This window comes from Artibeus jamaicensis, unplaced genomic scaffold, assembly GCF_021234435.1.
Source record: "Artibeus jamaicensis isolate MK-2021 breed Jamaican fruit bat unplaced genomic scaffold, CSHL_Jam_final scaffold_1019, whole genome shotgun sequence".
Classification (NCBI taxonomy): domain Eukaryota; kingdom Metazoa; phylum Chordata; class Mammalia; order Chiroptera; family Phyllostomidae; genus Artibeus; species Artibeus jamaicensis.
Genome location: NW_026522025.1, coordinates 614,424 through 632,134, shown reverse-complemented (window position 1 = coordinate 632,134; position 17,711 = coordinate 614,424). Strand labels below are relative to the sequence as shown.

General features: G+C 47.7%; 1 protein-coding gene across 2 annotated transcripts in view; it reads left to right on the top strand.

The window, feature by feature from the left end:
- The window catches only part of LOC119040203 (AGBL carboxypeptidase 4), a 1,071,017-nt gene that overhangs the window by 838,030 nt on the left and 215,276 nt on the right, over positions 1-17,711 (top strand). The window contains exon 1 of one of the 2 annotated variants that reach the window (XM_037133087.2): positions 5,907-6,306. The exons of the other annotated variant lie outside the window; for it this stretch is intronic. Coding sequence (XP_036988982.1) covers positions 6,081-6,306 — 226 coding nt within the window. The 5' untranslated portion in view covers positions 5,907-6,080. Of the gene's footprint in view, positions 1-5,906; positions 6,307-17,711 lie in introns of those variants that run through there. 2 annotated transcript variants of the gene reach the window in all.

Sequence of the window (17,711 nt, the reverse complement as noted above, 5' to 3'; positions counted from 1 at the left end):
GTGGTTGGGAATCCTTTCATGCAGAGGGCTGACTGTATGAATGCTCTGTGCCATTTTATATAAGGGACTTGAGACTCTGGGGCTGATCCTAGAAGCAATCCCCAAAGACACTGAGAGAGGACTGGACTGGTCCTAGAGTAAAATGCATGGATTCAGATAATTTGTGTGACTACTTCCTATGTGTGACTCACATGAGAACACAACATAGCTAAGATGTGATTGGTTGAACTTGACTGTGGTCTGCATAGTCTGAGCATCGAGCCAAGCTTTTACATTCACAAATTCCAGTTGCTATAAATGCTTCTGTATTTTTATGTTTTATATAATGCACATAGGCCTTTATTTCCTCTGAGAAAATACTCAACAAAGCCAGTTTGAAAGAAAGACTTGTGTTTGTGCTTATTGGCTCTAAGCACAATATCTTGGAAATGTTTGCTACAAGTTTAGGCAAGACTAGTAGCCTCAGAGACTCTTGAACATGTAAGATCTGAGAGTTATTTTGGTGACAGTGACCTGTGCCCACAGGCTCTTGTTTAAAGAGAATGGCACTTGCATGGAAGCATTCTAGGGTGTTTGTTGGATAATTATTAGTATTGTTCAGCTCATTATATTCAATTTGCTTCAATAAACTTTATTGGGCACCCTACTCACAGCATAGGTATTAGAGCTCTCCTAATAATAATTCTAATAATAATCATGATGACAAGAATAATAGCAACTATCATTTATTGAGGACTCACCATGTGTTAAATACTGTGCCAAGCATTTTACATGAATTATCTCATTTAATCCTCATGACAACCCTATGAAGTCATATGTATTAAGATTCCCGTGAATAAAGTGAGGCTTGAAGAGATTAGGAAACTTGCCCATAGCAATAGACTTAATAAGGACAGGCCTTACTTATTGGGTCAGGATTTGGATCCAGGGCCTAAGATTACAATATATTGTCTTCTTTTCCCATTAGTGTGTCATATTTTAGATGACTAGTATACCTTAGAGACATTTCAGAGCTCCATGTACTTCCCCTGAAAGTAATATCTATGCCTTATGGAGCATTTTCTACATGACTAGCATGTTACCTTAAAATCTTCCTACTCAGAGGTATTCAACGGAGTGGAATATTTTTTAAGCTCAGGTGATCCTGATATACAGACAGGGTCAACAACTTCTGCCCCAATTCTTACAATACCTTCAGAAGATAAGTTTTAATAGCCCCATTTTACAGGTAAGAAAAACTGAGGCCCAAGTCAGAGCAAAGGTTAGGCAAAGCCAAAGCCCACATTCCATTAACCCTCCAAGCTGTCACCTACATGACAAATGTCATTCTCTCTAACTCTAGGTGATGTTCGCTGCCCTTGAGCCTGTATTCAACATGTAACTTCTCTTTCTTTCCTTCCTTCCTCCTGACTATTGTGCTTTTCTTCCCCTGCCTAAAGCCCCACAACCAAACTCAACCAGATTCCATGATCAGGGATTCATATGGATGTACTGGGTTGACACCTTAGCTTTGAAGTGATAGCACCCAGCTCAGGGTAATGCCCACCATGGGCCTCCCAACAGTTCCACATCCTGCTAACCATGTGTCAACATTTCTTCCTTAAATTAACCCAAGAAGACAGTGGTCCTAAGCTGTACAGCAAGTTGCTTTTCTGTGCAAAATTTAAAAATAAATAAATTAGAAATTTAAAGAGCAAATACTTGAAAAGTCAAATTAATTATCACAGAGGGGAAAAAAGCAAAATCATGAAAAAATGTGGTCAATCATTAGCAGAGAGGTTGAAAAGACACGCTCCAATTGCTTTAAAAATTTACAGAACCCAGGTCTCCTTAAAATAGTTTTGCAAAGTACACTGAAAATTCCATGCAGTAATATGAAACACAAGTCCCGCTGCTGCCACTGAACATGCTTCAGCTGGCTAAACCGAAGGAGCTTGACATTAACCCAAGGCTCTGCAAAACTCAATAGGAAAGCACAATGGAGATGCGGTTGCAAAGCTGCCCCAGATGTGTACATTTTCTGCTCCATTAAAATAACTTGGATGAGAGGCAAAGCACATTTGGCCCACAGAAAGAGGGAATTAGGAGAGAACCAAGAAGAGGACAGTCGGCCTCATCCTAGGCCTCCCGTTTCCCAGTCTTGCCTTCCATCTAAACCCTCCCCTGCATGGCTTCTAGTCCAAAAGTCTCAAATGTAAACATGACTCCAAGCTTTCCAGGACTCTTCAGAGCCAAACTGCTTCACCATAAGTCTCAGTGTTCTTAACTCTGTCCTGGGGTTAAGACCTACTTCAAGGGTTGGTGGGAAATTAATTGAGATACACTGCCTGATATGCAAGGTTTATAGTATGCTTTGGAGGAAAAGTGGATACCACAATTATCATCACTGAAACCATGTCATATGAGGAGAGACAGGTAAAGGACATGAAGAAGTCTGGGCAGAAGACAATTTCTAAGGAGAAAGGATCCCAGGTTTTCCTGTATCTGAAGGGCTGACATGAGACTCTTGGTGGTGGGCCTAGTATGATGGCTACAAGGTAGAAGATTCTGCCTTAGTGTAAGTAAGAAAGGTCTTTCCAACAGTCAGTCAGTAGTTTTCCCCAAAGTTAAAGGGGGATAGTCAACTTCCAGACACTAGAACTGTATGGGAGGTGTCTGGTGACTATTTGGCAGGGATATTGAAGAGGGGATTTAACCATGATTTAGTTAAACTTGACGTTTTTAACCACCACTGAAATCTGGACTTTTGAACTGCCTTTCCTTGCCAATCAATGAATCATCAACATCTTGAGTTTCTGGTATGTGTAAAGCCTGGGGCCATGGTCTCTGGATCAATGAGGTACTCTGCCGGTTTTCACGAGAGCAGAAACACTTAGTAGTTTCTCCATGAAGTTCTATTCAAACTCTGTGAGAGTCACAGAGGAAGCAGGAACTCTGGGTATCTTTCGGTTGTTCTGAGGTTGCCCAAGAGTTTCTTTGAGTGTCCTGTACCTGTCATTCCTTCCCCAAAATCCACTCTGCGAACCTACCTGCAAAATGTACTGAGTCTGTGTTTACTCTGTGGATATTTGTTTTATTGTTTGTTCTTTTCTTCTTTCTGGGTTCTCAGGAAATGGAACTGCCCCCTTATAAGAATTATTTACAGTGATTTGGGTGGGGAATTTGTTTGAACTTCAGGATGCGTGGTATTTATTGCATTCATGAATGTGCATCCGTCTTACAAGAAGTAAAGTCAGTGTCCTGTCCTTTGGCCACCGGGAGTGGGAAAGACAGAGTTGGGATTCCGCTTCAACCCTGAAAAGAAGAGGCAGAGTTTTTTGGGGGGGAAGCATGCAAAAAGGTTTGCTATTCATGCTCTCTGTGTCGTTCTTTAATGCACCTGATCTATAAGCCTCTACTTCCCAGTCCTGTGCTAGGAACCTGGGATGCCGAAGTTACTCAGCCTTTACGTCACCCCTCAAAGAGCTCATTCTACTAAGGGAAGATAAGAGATTCGGGGACAAAATAGTAGAAGGAGACTGCCTGCCTGTGCTTGAGGAGAGTAGGTGGTTAAAGAAGGCTTCAGAAAGGAGCTGGCATTTGAGCTGATCTTCAGGGGAAGCCGAGGCACCCCAGGCGGAAATACTTCCCAAGATGAGGACAGCGCAAACACAAAGGCTCGGGACCTCGTAAAACATGCTATCTTGGGAAATATCAAATAGTTCAATGCATCTGAAGTGTCCAGTGTCCAGGAAGGTGGTAAGAGACTGGTAACATTGTGTATTCTAGGTTCACCCTCATTTAGACGGGATAGGTGGTTGGCCATGGCGCTACTTGAAATTATTTTGCAGACATAGTTTGGAGCTTCTTGGACTGTGTTAGATATGGCCAACTCTGCATACTCACATCCTTCTTGTGACATATCAGAAGTCTTGCTACACATCACTTCCCCTTAATGGCCACAGCAGTGTATCATTAAAATAAAAACTCACTTAAGATCAGTCCAAAGAAACCATAATTATGAAGGTAAACCTGCTGGAACCACAGAGTGGCTCCTCTTTTTTCCACAAGTACGTGGGGTGATGTAGGAGCCATACCTGCATCAGGACAACTCACGGTCATGTCCGAATGTCACTGCATCCAACCAGAGGCCTGGCGCAAGGGAACTTGACCTGACCTGTACATTTGGATCTGGGAGGTGTATGTTGATGGGTTTCATCTGTATAACACATTTCCTAAATCACAGTAAAATATCGTGGGGATTCTAGTTTATCTACTTCATCATTAGTGTAGCTGATCTGAAATGTAAGCATAGCGCTTTTAAAAGAGAGTAATGTTTAATGCTTTCTGATTATAAAGTCATACCTGCTTACTGTAGAAAATAGTTATAAATCTATAAATATAAAACACAATGATAAGCAAAATCACCCACCACTGTTACTATTAATGAACAACATTTTGGTACATTTATTTTGATTTTTCTTACAGGTTGAGTTCATTAACATAAAATATATATATATATATATATATATATATATATATATATATACTTAATTGAGAATGCCACTTCCATTAAGCATTCCTGTATGAGAATATTTTCTCACTATAACATAAATCCTTTTTTCATACTCCAAGACACAGATTACAAGGGTTTTGAGGACAGGGAAGGTGTGGTATTCACATAGTGACCTAATTTTGGCGCCCAGACCCAACACAGAAGCTCCAGTCCTGCTGCACTCACACTTGAAGGCAGCCATGTGCTGGTCCCATCCGTCTGCACTTGCAGCACCTACTCCGAATCTGGCATGCAGCACACATCCAGTGAATACTGGCTGCCTGAATAAATGAGTGAATGACTGGATAGCTGGATGAATGTGGATTTTTATTTATTATTCTTCACCCAAAATTCATTGACTCTTAAGTGTCAGGTCTGAGCTACACACTCCTTATATCTGGGGATATAAGTAGCCATATTTTATACAAAGTCTACCCACCCTCCCAGAGGCGTCCCTGTGAAGGAGCTGACCCCCTTTGATGTGAGGTGACCTTCCCACGAATGTGGCGCCCAGTCACCCTCTTTCTGGGAACATCTGAAACCTTCCTGGACTTCTGCTGCCTGTGATGTTAGGAACAGAGCAAAGACTGCTGTTTCACAGTCTCACTCTTGAACTCAAGGTGCTCCAGCAATGCCCAGCTAGCCCTGGCCTTGCCTTCCTCAGAACACCGGTCCACTTCCCACTTCATTCCAAAGGTTGCAGAGGGTTACTCGCTCCAGGGCAGAGGGGCGCCACCGCTGCCCTGGCGGGGAGCAGCCCTGCACTGCCCTTCCGCCACCCCAGCCGGCAGGTCCAACTGGAAATCGCAGATAAGCCCCAGTACTGGTCAGAACTAGTTTGGCAACTCTGTGGAAATAGCCCCCAGAACTGGCAGCGGGAGCTGGCAGTTTTGCAAAAGAGAGAGAGAGAGAGAGAGGGAAAAAAAAGAACTGTAAGGGCCGAGAGGAGTGGCTAAAATATTTAAACACTCCAAAATTCTGCTCGCTTGCAAGTGCAAGTTTAAAGTTAGGGATCGAAACAAGGTTGCCTCCCCCCACACACATCATTTTCCCACACTGCGTCCTCTCCTTTGCAATGTCCTTTTCTGTTGTTGCAATGCAATTTGTTTTGCAATGCGATGGTTGAAGCAATACAATCCTGCCCGCAGGGACTTTCAGTCAAAGCACTCTTTTCAGCAATGCTGCTATTATTATTATTATTATTATTATTATTATTATTATTATTATTATTACAATTCAATCTCTGCCCTCTCCCCTCCCTACTCGAAATGCGCTCCGGCTGTGATTGCTCCGGTCTGACTTTGCGAGTGGCAGTGCGCTTCCAAACCCCCCTCTTCTGCCCCCCGCCCCCCATTCCCCTCCCTCTCTTTTCCGCGCCCAGGCCAGAGCAGCCGATTGGCAGAGCGGTGCTTTCGGGAACAATAACAGTGGGGGGACCCGGGGGTTGGGGAGCCGCCCCCGCCCCTCTGGCCCGGCGGAGCAGCTCTTGTCCCTAAGCCGGGTCCCCACCTCAGTGCCCGCCCTGGGCCCGCCCCCGGCGCCCACCATGTACGCCTTTGTGCGGTTCCTGGAGGACAACGTCTGCTACGCGCTGCCCGTGTCGTGCGTGCGCGACTTCAGCCCCCGCTCACGGCTGGATTTTGACAACCAGAAGGTGTACGCTGTGTACCGGGGCCCGGAGGAGCTGGGCGCTGGGCTCGAGAGTCCCCCGCGCGCCCCCCGAGACTGGGGTGCGCTGCTGCTCCACAAGGCCCAGATCCTGGCGCTGGCAGGTGAGCGAATGGGCCGGGAGGGATGGTGGGACCGGGCGGGGGCCAGGACCCAGGGAGGGGGCCGGGCGCTGGGGTGGAGGGGGCCGGTGTGAGCCACTGCTTGCTCAGGCCTCCTCCTCCCGCCCCTTAGGCTTTTCTGTGGGGTGTCTCTGAAAGGCCAGACCAGTTAAAAATACCGGATGGTCCCCTTTGTCTTCCCTGCCTCCTGACACAGCGCTGTCAGTCTGTCTTCGTCTGTCTGTGTGTCTGTCTACTCTTTCTGTTTCTGTTCTCCCGGCTCTTTACTTTACCTTTCTCTCCCTGCCGGTTGGTTTGTACCTTCATTTCTGTCTCCCACCTCACTCAGTTCCCTCTCTCTCTGCTCCTTCTGTCCCCTTAAGTTTCTCTGGCTAGACGTCTCTCTCCGGTTAAGGCCCTGGGTACTTCCTGGGAGTGAGGAAGCAAGGTGGACATCGTCAGACTCATCTAGGTGGGAGTTCCTCTCAACAGGGGGGAGCTATGACATCCTTGTCCCATCCGGGCCTGGACGGCAGGAGTCCTTGATCTCTGGGCACCACTCCCTCCCTGCTCTCCCTGGCCTGGTGGTGGAGGTGAGGTGGTGGCCCTCAGCTTCGCTCCACCTCCACACCCCTCCTGAGCCTCCCAGAAGGCTCCCTGATGAGAGTCCAGGGCCCAGCGAGCGTTGTTTCCAGATCCTGTTAAGACCAGACCTCCCATGCCTGCTTTCTCAGGGCCCTGAAAAGCAGACCAGGCAGGTGGTCTCATTCCCACTTGACAGATGAGGATACTGAGATTCAGGAGTGATAGGACAAGTGCCCCTTCCCACACCAAGTTCTTTCTGCCATGCTGAGTAACCTTTTCCTTTGTGAAGAGAAGGCAGTGGACCCTCTTTCCCAGCTAGTCTTCAGAGGCGTGGGTATAGGCAAGAGAGGAAGAGAGAAGTATCACTTCTGTTTGGGGGTACAGCCATTTAGCTGCTGGTGGTAAGGAGGGTGTACCTTAGAGTGGCAGAGACAGTGGGCCGCCCTGCCCCGACCCTGGAGGGGAAAACCAGAGGTTAGGAACCGAATGAAGGTATTGCTGGTATTGTGTATTTTGCAGACCTTTCCTTTTTCCAACTTCCTTTGCCTTCTCACATTTAGCCTGACAGATGAATCTAGCATGTATTATATTTAAATTGGCCAGATAAGGAAACCATGGCTCAAAATTAAGAAGTGACTTGTCCAGGGTCCCATGGCAAATTAGCAGTAGATTCGGGGTCTGGCTCTTGGGTTGTTCCGTTGCCTCTGGAAAGTAGGAGTGTGGGCCTCGAGGGGTGGAAGCAGCACTGGCACCTGGAGCCCTTTTTGTGCCCTCACCACCTCTCACCCAAACCTCACACCCCTGGGGTGCGGGGTGTAGATCCACTCACAGCACCTGGGGGCACCTGGGGCCAGAAGAGCAGAGTGAGTCTGTAGAAAGTCTGTAGAAAAGGGAAACCTTTGTGGCTGATTAGGTTTTATTTTGTTTGCTTGCTTGCTTTTAATTACCTGAGGGAAGGGATTAGGAGTTAATTCCCCAGGAGTACAAACCCCAGGAAGTTTTAACCGGCTTGTAACCTTAGCTTCCCTTTGGCTAAAAGAAAAGAAAGTTTGCTGCTTAATGATTGCATTAGACTCCTAGACTCCTTAGAAGAGGGGAAGTGAGGTAGGTCAGGAGTCCGTGGTATGTGTGCCTCTTTGCGTGTAATAGTTCTTTTCCTCTTTCAAAGGGCGATCATCCACCCATTTATTCATTTAGCGAGTGTAAACACTGCACTTGGCTCTTGCTTAGGCCAAGGGCAGCCCCACAGACCAATTTTAAAAATCAGTGGAAGTCCACATGAGTAAGACACGTGTAGTCATCGGTCTGAGGGCTATGAATCTTGAATCTATAGACAATTCACTCTCCAAGTTGGAACACTGATGAATCTCTGAGAACAAACAAACGGATGAACAAACCTTGGCAACACCTGGAAGTTGTCAGAGTGGGTCCAGGGAAGAAGGGTGGCGCCAGTCTGAGCAAAATGAGTCACGAAGGCCTCTCCCCCACCTCACTTTGACTTCCATCTTGGGAGGAGAAAGGGGAAAGAGAAGAAACAGACAAACAACTGGAGGCTTCCAGGCCCTGTTTCAAATGCCAAACAGCTGGTTAATTTTTACATGGGAGCCGCTGCCCTGGCTGCAGACCCGACCGAAGAGCCGGGGTGGGTGTGGGGGTTCGCTCATCCAGGAGGGACCCTCCTGTGTGTCTTGAGAGCCCATCTCCACTGGAAAGGGGTGGCTCTGAGAATTGCTTGCAGTGACATCATCTCAGAGAGCTCATCTTCTGCCATCTCCTAGATGTTAAATACCACGGTGTTGTGGCACCAGGTGCGAGGAGGGGAGCCCTCAAGGGGAAGCAGAGGTGGCTTTGGTTTGAGTTAGCCAGGAGCAATTAAACCCTGTCTGGCACCAACAGCGTGGCTTCAGAGCCACGTTATAGCCTTTGGTGTGAAGTGTGTTACTTTCCTGAGTATTTGCCCAGGCCAACCCAGAGCTACCTGCAAATGTACTTCTTCTTCTGCTCAGGAAATGTCAAAGCCGGTATAATTTTTATTTAGTTCAAGAGAAAAAGAAATTTTGTTTGTACCTGGGGTAGAGACGGCTATTGCTGTTATTCCCATTTTATGGGAGAGGACACTGAGGCTCAGAGACTTGCCCGCAGCGTGCACTTAGTAAACGACAAAACCAGTCTTGGTGGCCAGGCCCCCACGTGGCAGTCTCCTGTGTAAAGCGGCTGATATTCCCATTCACGACACAGCAGGCAGGAAAGAGTGAAAGGAAATGGAAGAACTGTCCATGAAGCTTGCGGTTCAAGACAAGTTTTGAGCCAGAGGAACTTTACTTCTGAGCTTTCGAGTCCAATCTGCTCTTCCTCCTCTCCTCTTACCTGCCTCCCTCCTGCAGGGCACGCACACCTGGCTCCCCCCCTCCAGTCGCCATTTTCCTGAGGAAATCTCAAAGGAGCTCCCATTCTCCGTGGAGGGTCCACATAACTCAGGACTTGGCTTATCCTCGGTCTGTAGTGTCTCCTGACTCACTCTCACTTATTTGCCAAACAGGTTGTGAAAGTGAGTGCTACCCATTTGGAGAGCTCACCATTATCTACCTGCAATTTAGCCTGCTAGTGGGGCTGACGGCATTGAATTTCGTGTTTTTTATGGGGCCCAGACTGGTTTCTCCAGACCCAGAATCTTCACACCTGATGCTGTCCTGCCCAGGCGCCCGTGCTGTGTTGGTATTGTTCGGGTGTGCTCAGTTCCCCCTGCTGTGCTCTGTTACCCCCCATTCCTTCCTGTCCGGGCCTGGGGATGTAATCAGTGGACGCACCGATGCACCACCGTGTCTGCAGTACTGGGGTTGCACTGAAAGCACCATGGAGGGGAAACAAAAGCCAGCTTTCTGGGCCTGCTCTGTAGGGTTCTGTTGGGCAGAGTGCTGAAGAAGAAGTGGGCACCACCTGAAGGGAGCGTGCAGTCAGAGGTCGAGCCAGGCACTTGGGGAGGAACGTGGGAGGGACTCATGGAAAGGGACCCGAGCTCCGTGGGCTTTGCAGTTTATCTTTTAGGGCTTTGCTTTACAGCTGCACTCCCACTGCCTGCGCTCAGGCCTGCACCGGCTTTTTACTTATCTAAACCGGTGCAGCAGCCTTCAGTGGATCGCCCTGGCTCCAGTCTGTTTTCTAAATTGCTGTCAGAATAATGTAAGACACATTCTTAGTCCATTCACGGCTCTCCTTAGAACCTCCTGCAGCTCCCTTTGCCTGCTGAGCACAGCCTCAGCTTCCTGCCCCAGCCTTCACAGCGCCCGGCCTGGCCGCACTGCTCCAGCTCTGCCTGCCCGGCCCACTTCCCCTAGGTCCGCAGTATTCTGTGCCACCTTGAGAACACGCCTTCAGGCACTCCTCTGAGCCAACCGGGATGGCTTAATCATTGTCTGACGTGGGGCCTTTGCCCATGGAGCTCACCTTCCAGTGAGGAGGGCAGGTATGTGACATGTTTCTGGTCCAGCGAGTTAAGGGCTGTGATAGAGGAGCAGACAAAATACTTTGCTCAGGGGCGTTTCCTGTTCTGTCCTCTGCCCCAGGAAGGCTGTCCCTGACTTTACTTGCCCCTCGCTTATGGACCTTAGCAGTCTGTGTCTTATTCTGGTTGGTCACGAGTGCGCCTGTCTTCCCACCGAACGATGACCTCCTCCAGGGCCGGGGCCTGCCTGCCTTGTCTCTGTACGCACAGTGCCTGGCACGTCACACACACCTGTCACCCCAGGTCAGAATCGTGGACTTTGGGAAGACAGGTGCAGTGTTTATGCTTGGGAAGAGGAAGTGGGGGGCAGAAACCTCTGTGGCAGCCACATGTCTTTCGGAACGGAAACTTGCAGTGGGATTTGGAGGTTTCATTCAACTTTGTTCATCTGGAAAAAGCCAACATTCTTTATCACTCCCTTGCCTAGAAGAAACCCCACGCTTGGGGAAAATATCTTCCAAAGCCACGTTCTTCTTGATTTGGTAGTTTTAGCTCATTCAGGGCTCAGGTCCCAGCTTGGCATCATTGGTCCAAATAGATCACTTGCTCCAGAAATGCTTTGGAACATCTACAAAGTTAGCAGCGAAGCAGGGGATGAGCCGATTTCATATGCAAAGATTGTTGCATGTCATCAGTGGGAGACTGCCAACGAAAGGATTTATTTCTTTTTTTAAAAAAAGCAAGTGAAACTTTTAATTTAGGTTTTGACATGTTCTACTGATGTATGTTGGAGCAAAGATTGGAACTTGCCTGCTGTCATCTGTTGCAGATTCTCTGAAATGTTAACCATTGAAGGTTCAGTCTGATGTGATTTATCCTGTTCGAGAGCCACATATTTTTTACAATTAAATAGTATGTGTTACAGAGTACTTCAGAGCTCTGGTTCACAGGAAGAAAGGAAAAAAATGCCCTAGGCAAGTTGAGGTCTTGCTCTTTTTCTTTTTGGGGGGTGTTTTGTTACTCAAGAGCACACTGGTTTTTATTTTTAAAGACACACCAGAAAAGGGGAATTCAAATTTAGATCTTTGACTCCAAGGTTAATTCCCTTTCCACTGTGCCTACTTGCTTTGTCTTAAGCTCCTTGGAGAGAGAGATGTTTATACTTTTCATTTTCCAGTGCCTACCAGCACAGCACACTTAACCCTGAAGAGGTTCTCTCTGGTTCATTCAGGTCACCCTTGTACTGGATGGAAGTGCAGGAGGAGAAGTAGGACATGGTTTTCACCTTCAGTGACTAATTTACTAAATGTTTATGAAGTTCTCACCAAGTTCCGGGTTCAGTGCTAGGAGTTCCCACCAACCTGTCTACGTCCTGTGGGGTGGAACTTCCTGTTGTCCCTGGAGAAGAGAGCTACTCCAACAACTGTTCAGTGGGTGCTGTAGGTTCCAGGCGGCGGGCTGTCTTCCCACATGCGCAAGGCCTGTGGAGAAGTGTCAGTCAGTTGAGTGAGAAAGGATGGCGCCTAAACCAAGGTGGCCGTGGCCGTGGTGGATCTGAGACATATTAAGGAAGATGAATCCATGGGACTTGGGAACTGACTGGTTGTGGTGATGTGTGGGAGCTGATGAGTTTGGTTGGGGACATGAATCTTAGGGACCCACGGGACATCTGGGCAGATACTCCAGGAGAGCACTTCGGCATGTGGGAAGGTTCAGGACAGCGCTGTGAAACTGGGCTGGGATCCCAGTGTGGAAGCTGTCGGCCAGGGATGGTGAGGTCACAGCAGGAGAGGGTGCAGAGAGAGACGCGCTCAGGGAAGAACTCTTCGCAACACCAGCCTTGAGCTCAGCAAAGAGGGGCTCAGAGAAGGTGACAGAGCATCAGGTGATGCTAAACAAGAGAGATGGGTGTCCTGGAAATCAGACAAAGAGGGAGACCTTTGGGTCCCAGCCTAGGCTTGTTTTCATTTCTTTTAACTATACAACAACTCCTTTTTCCTCTGAGTTCACTGGTGAGACATAGGATAGGACATCTACACCTCCAAACAAGACAGTGGGAGTTTTTGATGTCTGAGTTTTGCCCCAGTGAAGGAATGATCAGAACCACTCTTCAGGGAGTTCCTCTAGAAACCAAAGTTAGGTCCAGAGCATGGAATTCGTAGGGATCAGCGGAGACAGGCAAGGGCAGGCAGGCAAAGGGGAAGGGAGCCCAGCGTGGCGATGAGCTCCCTGTCCTCGGAGGCAGCCAGCAAGTCAGGCATGTTCTGAAGTTGAATCCTGCTCTGTGAGAAGCTTTGGTTATATGACCTCTAGGTCACTTCCTTACATGTCAAAGAAGAAGTGTTAGCTGAAATAAGATAGGTTTTGGAGTCAGACATCTGGGTTCAAATTGTGACTTTGCTACTCAGAAGCTGCTGTGTGACTAGGGAAATCACTTCTCTGAGTTTCAGGTGCTCATCTGTATCATGGAGATAGTGAACACCTTGCCCACTGTGTTATTTAGCAAGGTAGTGTGGAAAAGTGCCTAGTATGTAGTAGGCACTCATTAGACATCGGCAGCAGTTAAGGAGAACAGTGTCTAAGAGTTGCCGAGAGAAAAGCTTGCTTAGTTGCTGGCACTACCATTTGAGGAAAGGAGTGGTCTGGAGGGACAATCGCGTGTACAGGGCAGACAAGTATAAAGTTTAACTTATGTGTATTTTCATGAAAGACTTACCATCTCCCCCCACGTCTTGCCCCTCTGTGATTCTGTGCTGGCACGACTTATTACCCTGGCAACAGCCTGGTGAAGCACAGGATGGTAGCTAGAAAAAGCGAGCCAGCCGGATGAGGCTCCCAGTTTCGCCTGTGCCCTAGCCCCGTGCCAAGGCCAGTGAGGCCGGGCAAGCGAGAGCAAGGCGACCTGCTGAAACCTGGTCAGCATTTCCTTCTTTCCCTTTCTGGACGGCTCAGTGGGGCAGTTCTGCTTCAGAGGTGCCCACTGGAGGGATTAGATTATTCAGGTTTCACCCTGTGCTGGGTGCGCAGAAGAGAAAGAGGCCCGGAAGTCCCTGTGGCTGGCCAGCGGTCACACAGCTGGAAGCACTTGCTGAGGTTCTACTCTAGTCCTTGTGTCTTACAGAAACAGACAGGGACATGCTGGGTCACCCAGAGTAGCAGGGCCAGTCCTCGAACCAGTGTCTCCTGTGTTCTTTCTGCCACATCATGAGTGGGGGGACTCTTCTTTTTGTTGTCCTGGCTGGGTACAGTCCTTGAGATGTGAGAATTTGGTCTGCCTTGGATTTCAAAAAAAAAAAGAACAAATATAGGCCAGATAACACAATCAATGTGTGTGCCTTCTCTGGGGCTTGTCGGTGTTTAATGCAAACATGAGACTTCACAGAATTTTTGCACAGCCGAAAAACTTTAAACTCACATCTAGATATTTTTAAAACAACATGAAACCTTTGTAAAACATGGCATGTTTAGCTTTTCAGAATTTCATTCTAATAACCCACACCACATTAAACTCTCTGATGCTGGACTCTCTTAATTATCCAGCATGATTGTATGTAAAATGGGAGTTGAGACAGCGCCTCTTCCATTTTAACTGTACACTGCAGATTCTGTAGGGCTGCCTTCACTTTTGAAGACAGACTGGCACAGGGTTTTTTGTTCACCAGCCTGTTTTGTAAAACACTGTTTGCTTATGGCCATGCCCTCCCCTCACCCAGTGTAATGGGGTGTTTGTCCCTCTCAGGTCAATAACAAGCAACAAGTTCTGCTCTATTTTTGAAGAGCAGCTTTTACCATATTTCATGGCTTCAAGGAGGGACTCTCTTGGGGTTATTGAGAGCGTAGTGGCCTCGATCAGCTTGTGTAGTTCAGGGGTTTGGCATCAAGTCACATTGTGTGTAGGTCAGTTTGGAACTATCTCACGGCATTCTAGAACATGGACAAGGTCTTAGGGGAAAGGCAGGCACTTTGGAAGTTATGTTGATGCGCTCACCATTCATTATCTTACTTTTACTTCAGTTGAGGAAGTTACAGCAACTTGGTAATTTTTCTCCTGCTCCTGTAGGACAATTAGCTGATAAGAACAGGGCCTGAGTGTCATGCAGCTGTGACTTGAAATTCTGGCTCTGCTAATTAACAGCTTCATGTCTTCAATTAGCCACCTCACTTTCTGAGCCTCGATTTCTTCTTCAGTAGAATTGCTGTAGGGATTAAATACAGTGATGTATTTGGCAAAGGGCCTGGGCACATAGTAGGTGCTTACTTAATATTTGTTGAATAAAGAATTTGACACGGGGCCCAGGCGCATAGTAGGTGCTTACTTAATATTTGTTGAATGGATGGACGTGATTAGCTGACTCCCTGGTAGCTCGAAAGGAGGAGGAGAAAACTGATGCCCAAATCCTTGGTGGTTTTCTTTGCCTGGAACGAAACAATTGGAAAGTCAGAACCAGTAAAGACTCTCTCTTCAGAGGCCACACATTTATTTCTGTTTACAGCAAAACATTATTTGGTCTTGAGCTTGGAGCAATTGCAAAGGCAGGTTGACTAGAGAGTTTTCCTCACCCTTCTGAGCCAGCTGCTAGTTGCTTGTGCGGCTTCCTGGAATTCAAAGCCAGGAGCACACTCCAAAGCCACATTAAGATGCTACACGAAGCCGCTTGCTGTCTTAGGTGAAGGATCCACACCATCGTTCACCTTCATTAATGTGACCAGTGAAGAGTTACAGCTTCTTGTCACCCTGTGTTCAGTCTCCTCCTAACACCTCATCCATCTTGCTTGCCACTGCCACCTGAATCTCCCTAAAACATCTCTTTCATCAAGTCTCAGTGTGTCAGATACCCTCAGTGGTTCTCTCTGCCATGGGATGAGAGCCAGGCACGTGGCCCATAGGGCCAGCCTGGCGGCTACTATCTATTGAACACTTACAACAAGAGACTTTACAGATATGAGACTGGGATTTGGACAGGCTAAGTAGCTTGCTCGTGTTCCCACAGTTAGTAGGTAGCACAGCTGGAATTCCAAACCAGAACCCCTGGTTCAGAAAGACTGTGCTGTTTTTATCAGGTCCTGGGCCTCTCTCTCCCAATGATTTCTTTTGGTTTTTATGATGATACTGAAAGAGCAGTAATCTTCTGTGAACTCGATATGGATGTGAGGCATCACCTTCAACTCAGGAATAGTTAGGAGGCCTGGAGGCTAGAGATTAGCCCCAAGCGAGCCAGTGTTCCTCAGGAAGTCGAAGTTTGCATTCTGGCGGAAGTTCTTAGTACATACTGGTTGTCATGGACCAAAAGACAAGAACCTCTTACCATAGTGCTCAACCCAGAACAGGGGCTCAGTAAGTGCCCTGAGTGCAGAAGAGGATGAAATGGAGGCTCCAGATCTTTCTGAGCCCTCATCCAGGGAGCCCTGGGCAAGGAGGAGACTGGTGAGCAGTAGGACAGAGCCAGGAGCTAGTTAGCTCTAGAGGAGCCTCGAGATCCCCTGGCCAAGCATTGGGGCAGCCAGGATCCAGGCCCGGAGGCATGTGATGAGAGGTACCATCTGCTTCTGCTCATTTCCGGATCCTACTCCGGTCACTTGAGACCTTCTGTACAACTCAGCCTCCCTTTCAGAGGATCCATTCAAGCCGCAGGGCCTGGCTACAGTCCTTTTCTGTTGTTCCTGGAGGGTGGTTCCTGCTGTGTGGCTGCTCCCCAGGACAGACGGGCCTCGCAGGAATGCCAGAGGAAAGTGGTCTTCTGCTTTGAACTTTAGGCTGGGGGTTTGGATGTCCTTATCTGTAGCCTTCAGTCACTCATTCAGCATTTATTCTGACTCTGCCATGGTCCAGGCATGTGTTTAGAGAGAGTGGATTCAGGCTGGGAAGCAGAGGACCTAGATCAAATTGTGACTCTGTACCTTTCCATCTGGGTGGCCTAAAGGCCTTCTTCAAATCTCATTTCTTTTATGGGGGAAAAAAAACACAAAAAACTCTGGCTAGAATTGCCTAACGGCAGGGTTGGTGTGAGGTATAGTAACATGTGAGGAGCCTCATGGTGGTATCTGCTAGGTAGTAGACACTTTACCAGCGGTAGCCTGTTGTCTAGTAAAAGTATAATTCGCGTAACATAAAATCCACCAGTTTGAAGAATGGACGGTCCATCGGTTCTCGTTGTATTCGCAGCATTCTGCAGCCGCCTTCACAGTGAAATCCAGAACTGTCGGCTGCTTCCCGCAGTGGAACGCGTGAGAGTTCCGCTTTCTTCACGTGCCCCCAACACTTGTTACTTTTCTTTTCCTTTCTTTTTACTTTTCTTTTTTCTTTTCTGGTTATAGCCATCCAAGGTGAGTGTGAAAGTGGCATCTCATTTTACTCTTGGTTTGCATTTCCTTAATGACTGATGGTTTTGAACATCTGTTTATGAGTATTGGTACAGCCTCTTTTTTATTATTCTTCCCTAATATTTTTGTTTGATGAGTCCCTCTCGTATGGCCAAGCCTGTGATCTGGGCCTTGCCCTGAGGTTACTCACAATCTATTGGGGAAGGCACAGACCAACGCAGATAGTTGCAACATAATAAGGAAATAGACTACAGAGAAGATACTTATAGTAAGTTCTCACTTAATGTTCTTGATAGGGTCTCGGAACTGTGGTGAAACAATGTATAATGAAACCAGTTTTACTAGAAACTAATTGATATAAACAAGAGTTAAGTTCTTACAGCATCTCATCAACGTTATAAGGAAACTTGTATGAAATGACATTAGTGGAGGACCTGCTGTATAATGTGCAGTGGGACCTTTGGGGAGGAAGGAGGAGAGAAGTGGAGTTTGTCAAGCAAACAAGGAAGGAGGGAGGCGTTCCAGTTAGGTGGAAGAGCAGGGAGCCTTGGTGCAGCTGGTAGGAGGGGGGCCTCCTGTCATCAGGTGGGGAGTGGCGCCCTGCCCGAGTGGTGCCTCGCCCAGACCAGGATGCTGGGCAGGTTACCCCCTCAAGAAGCAGGTTTCACGCAGCAGCCCCTGCTGAGCTTTGTTGTCCACCGCCTGCTTGTCTGCACAGGCTCTTGTGTTTTCAATGCTCGTTAACTCAGCTGGTTTGATCCCCACTTGAGGCAGGTGTTGTATCTCCATTTCCACAGAAAAAGGGAAATGACACCTACTGGCACCGCAGCTTGCCTGACTTCTCCCCCACCAAGTGGCAGACCTGGACTTGGAAGCCAGGCTGTCTGGCTCCTAGTTTTTTCCACACCTGCCAGCTAAACCTCAGCTCTTTCAATCTTGGCCTTCAAGGCCATTAGTTCTATGCACTTCAACTTCCTTCCTCGCCTCTCTTTCCTGCTTATAACGGAACCATCTTTTGTAACTATTCCAGTTGAAGTATCTTCCCAATCTTTCCCACTGT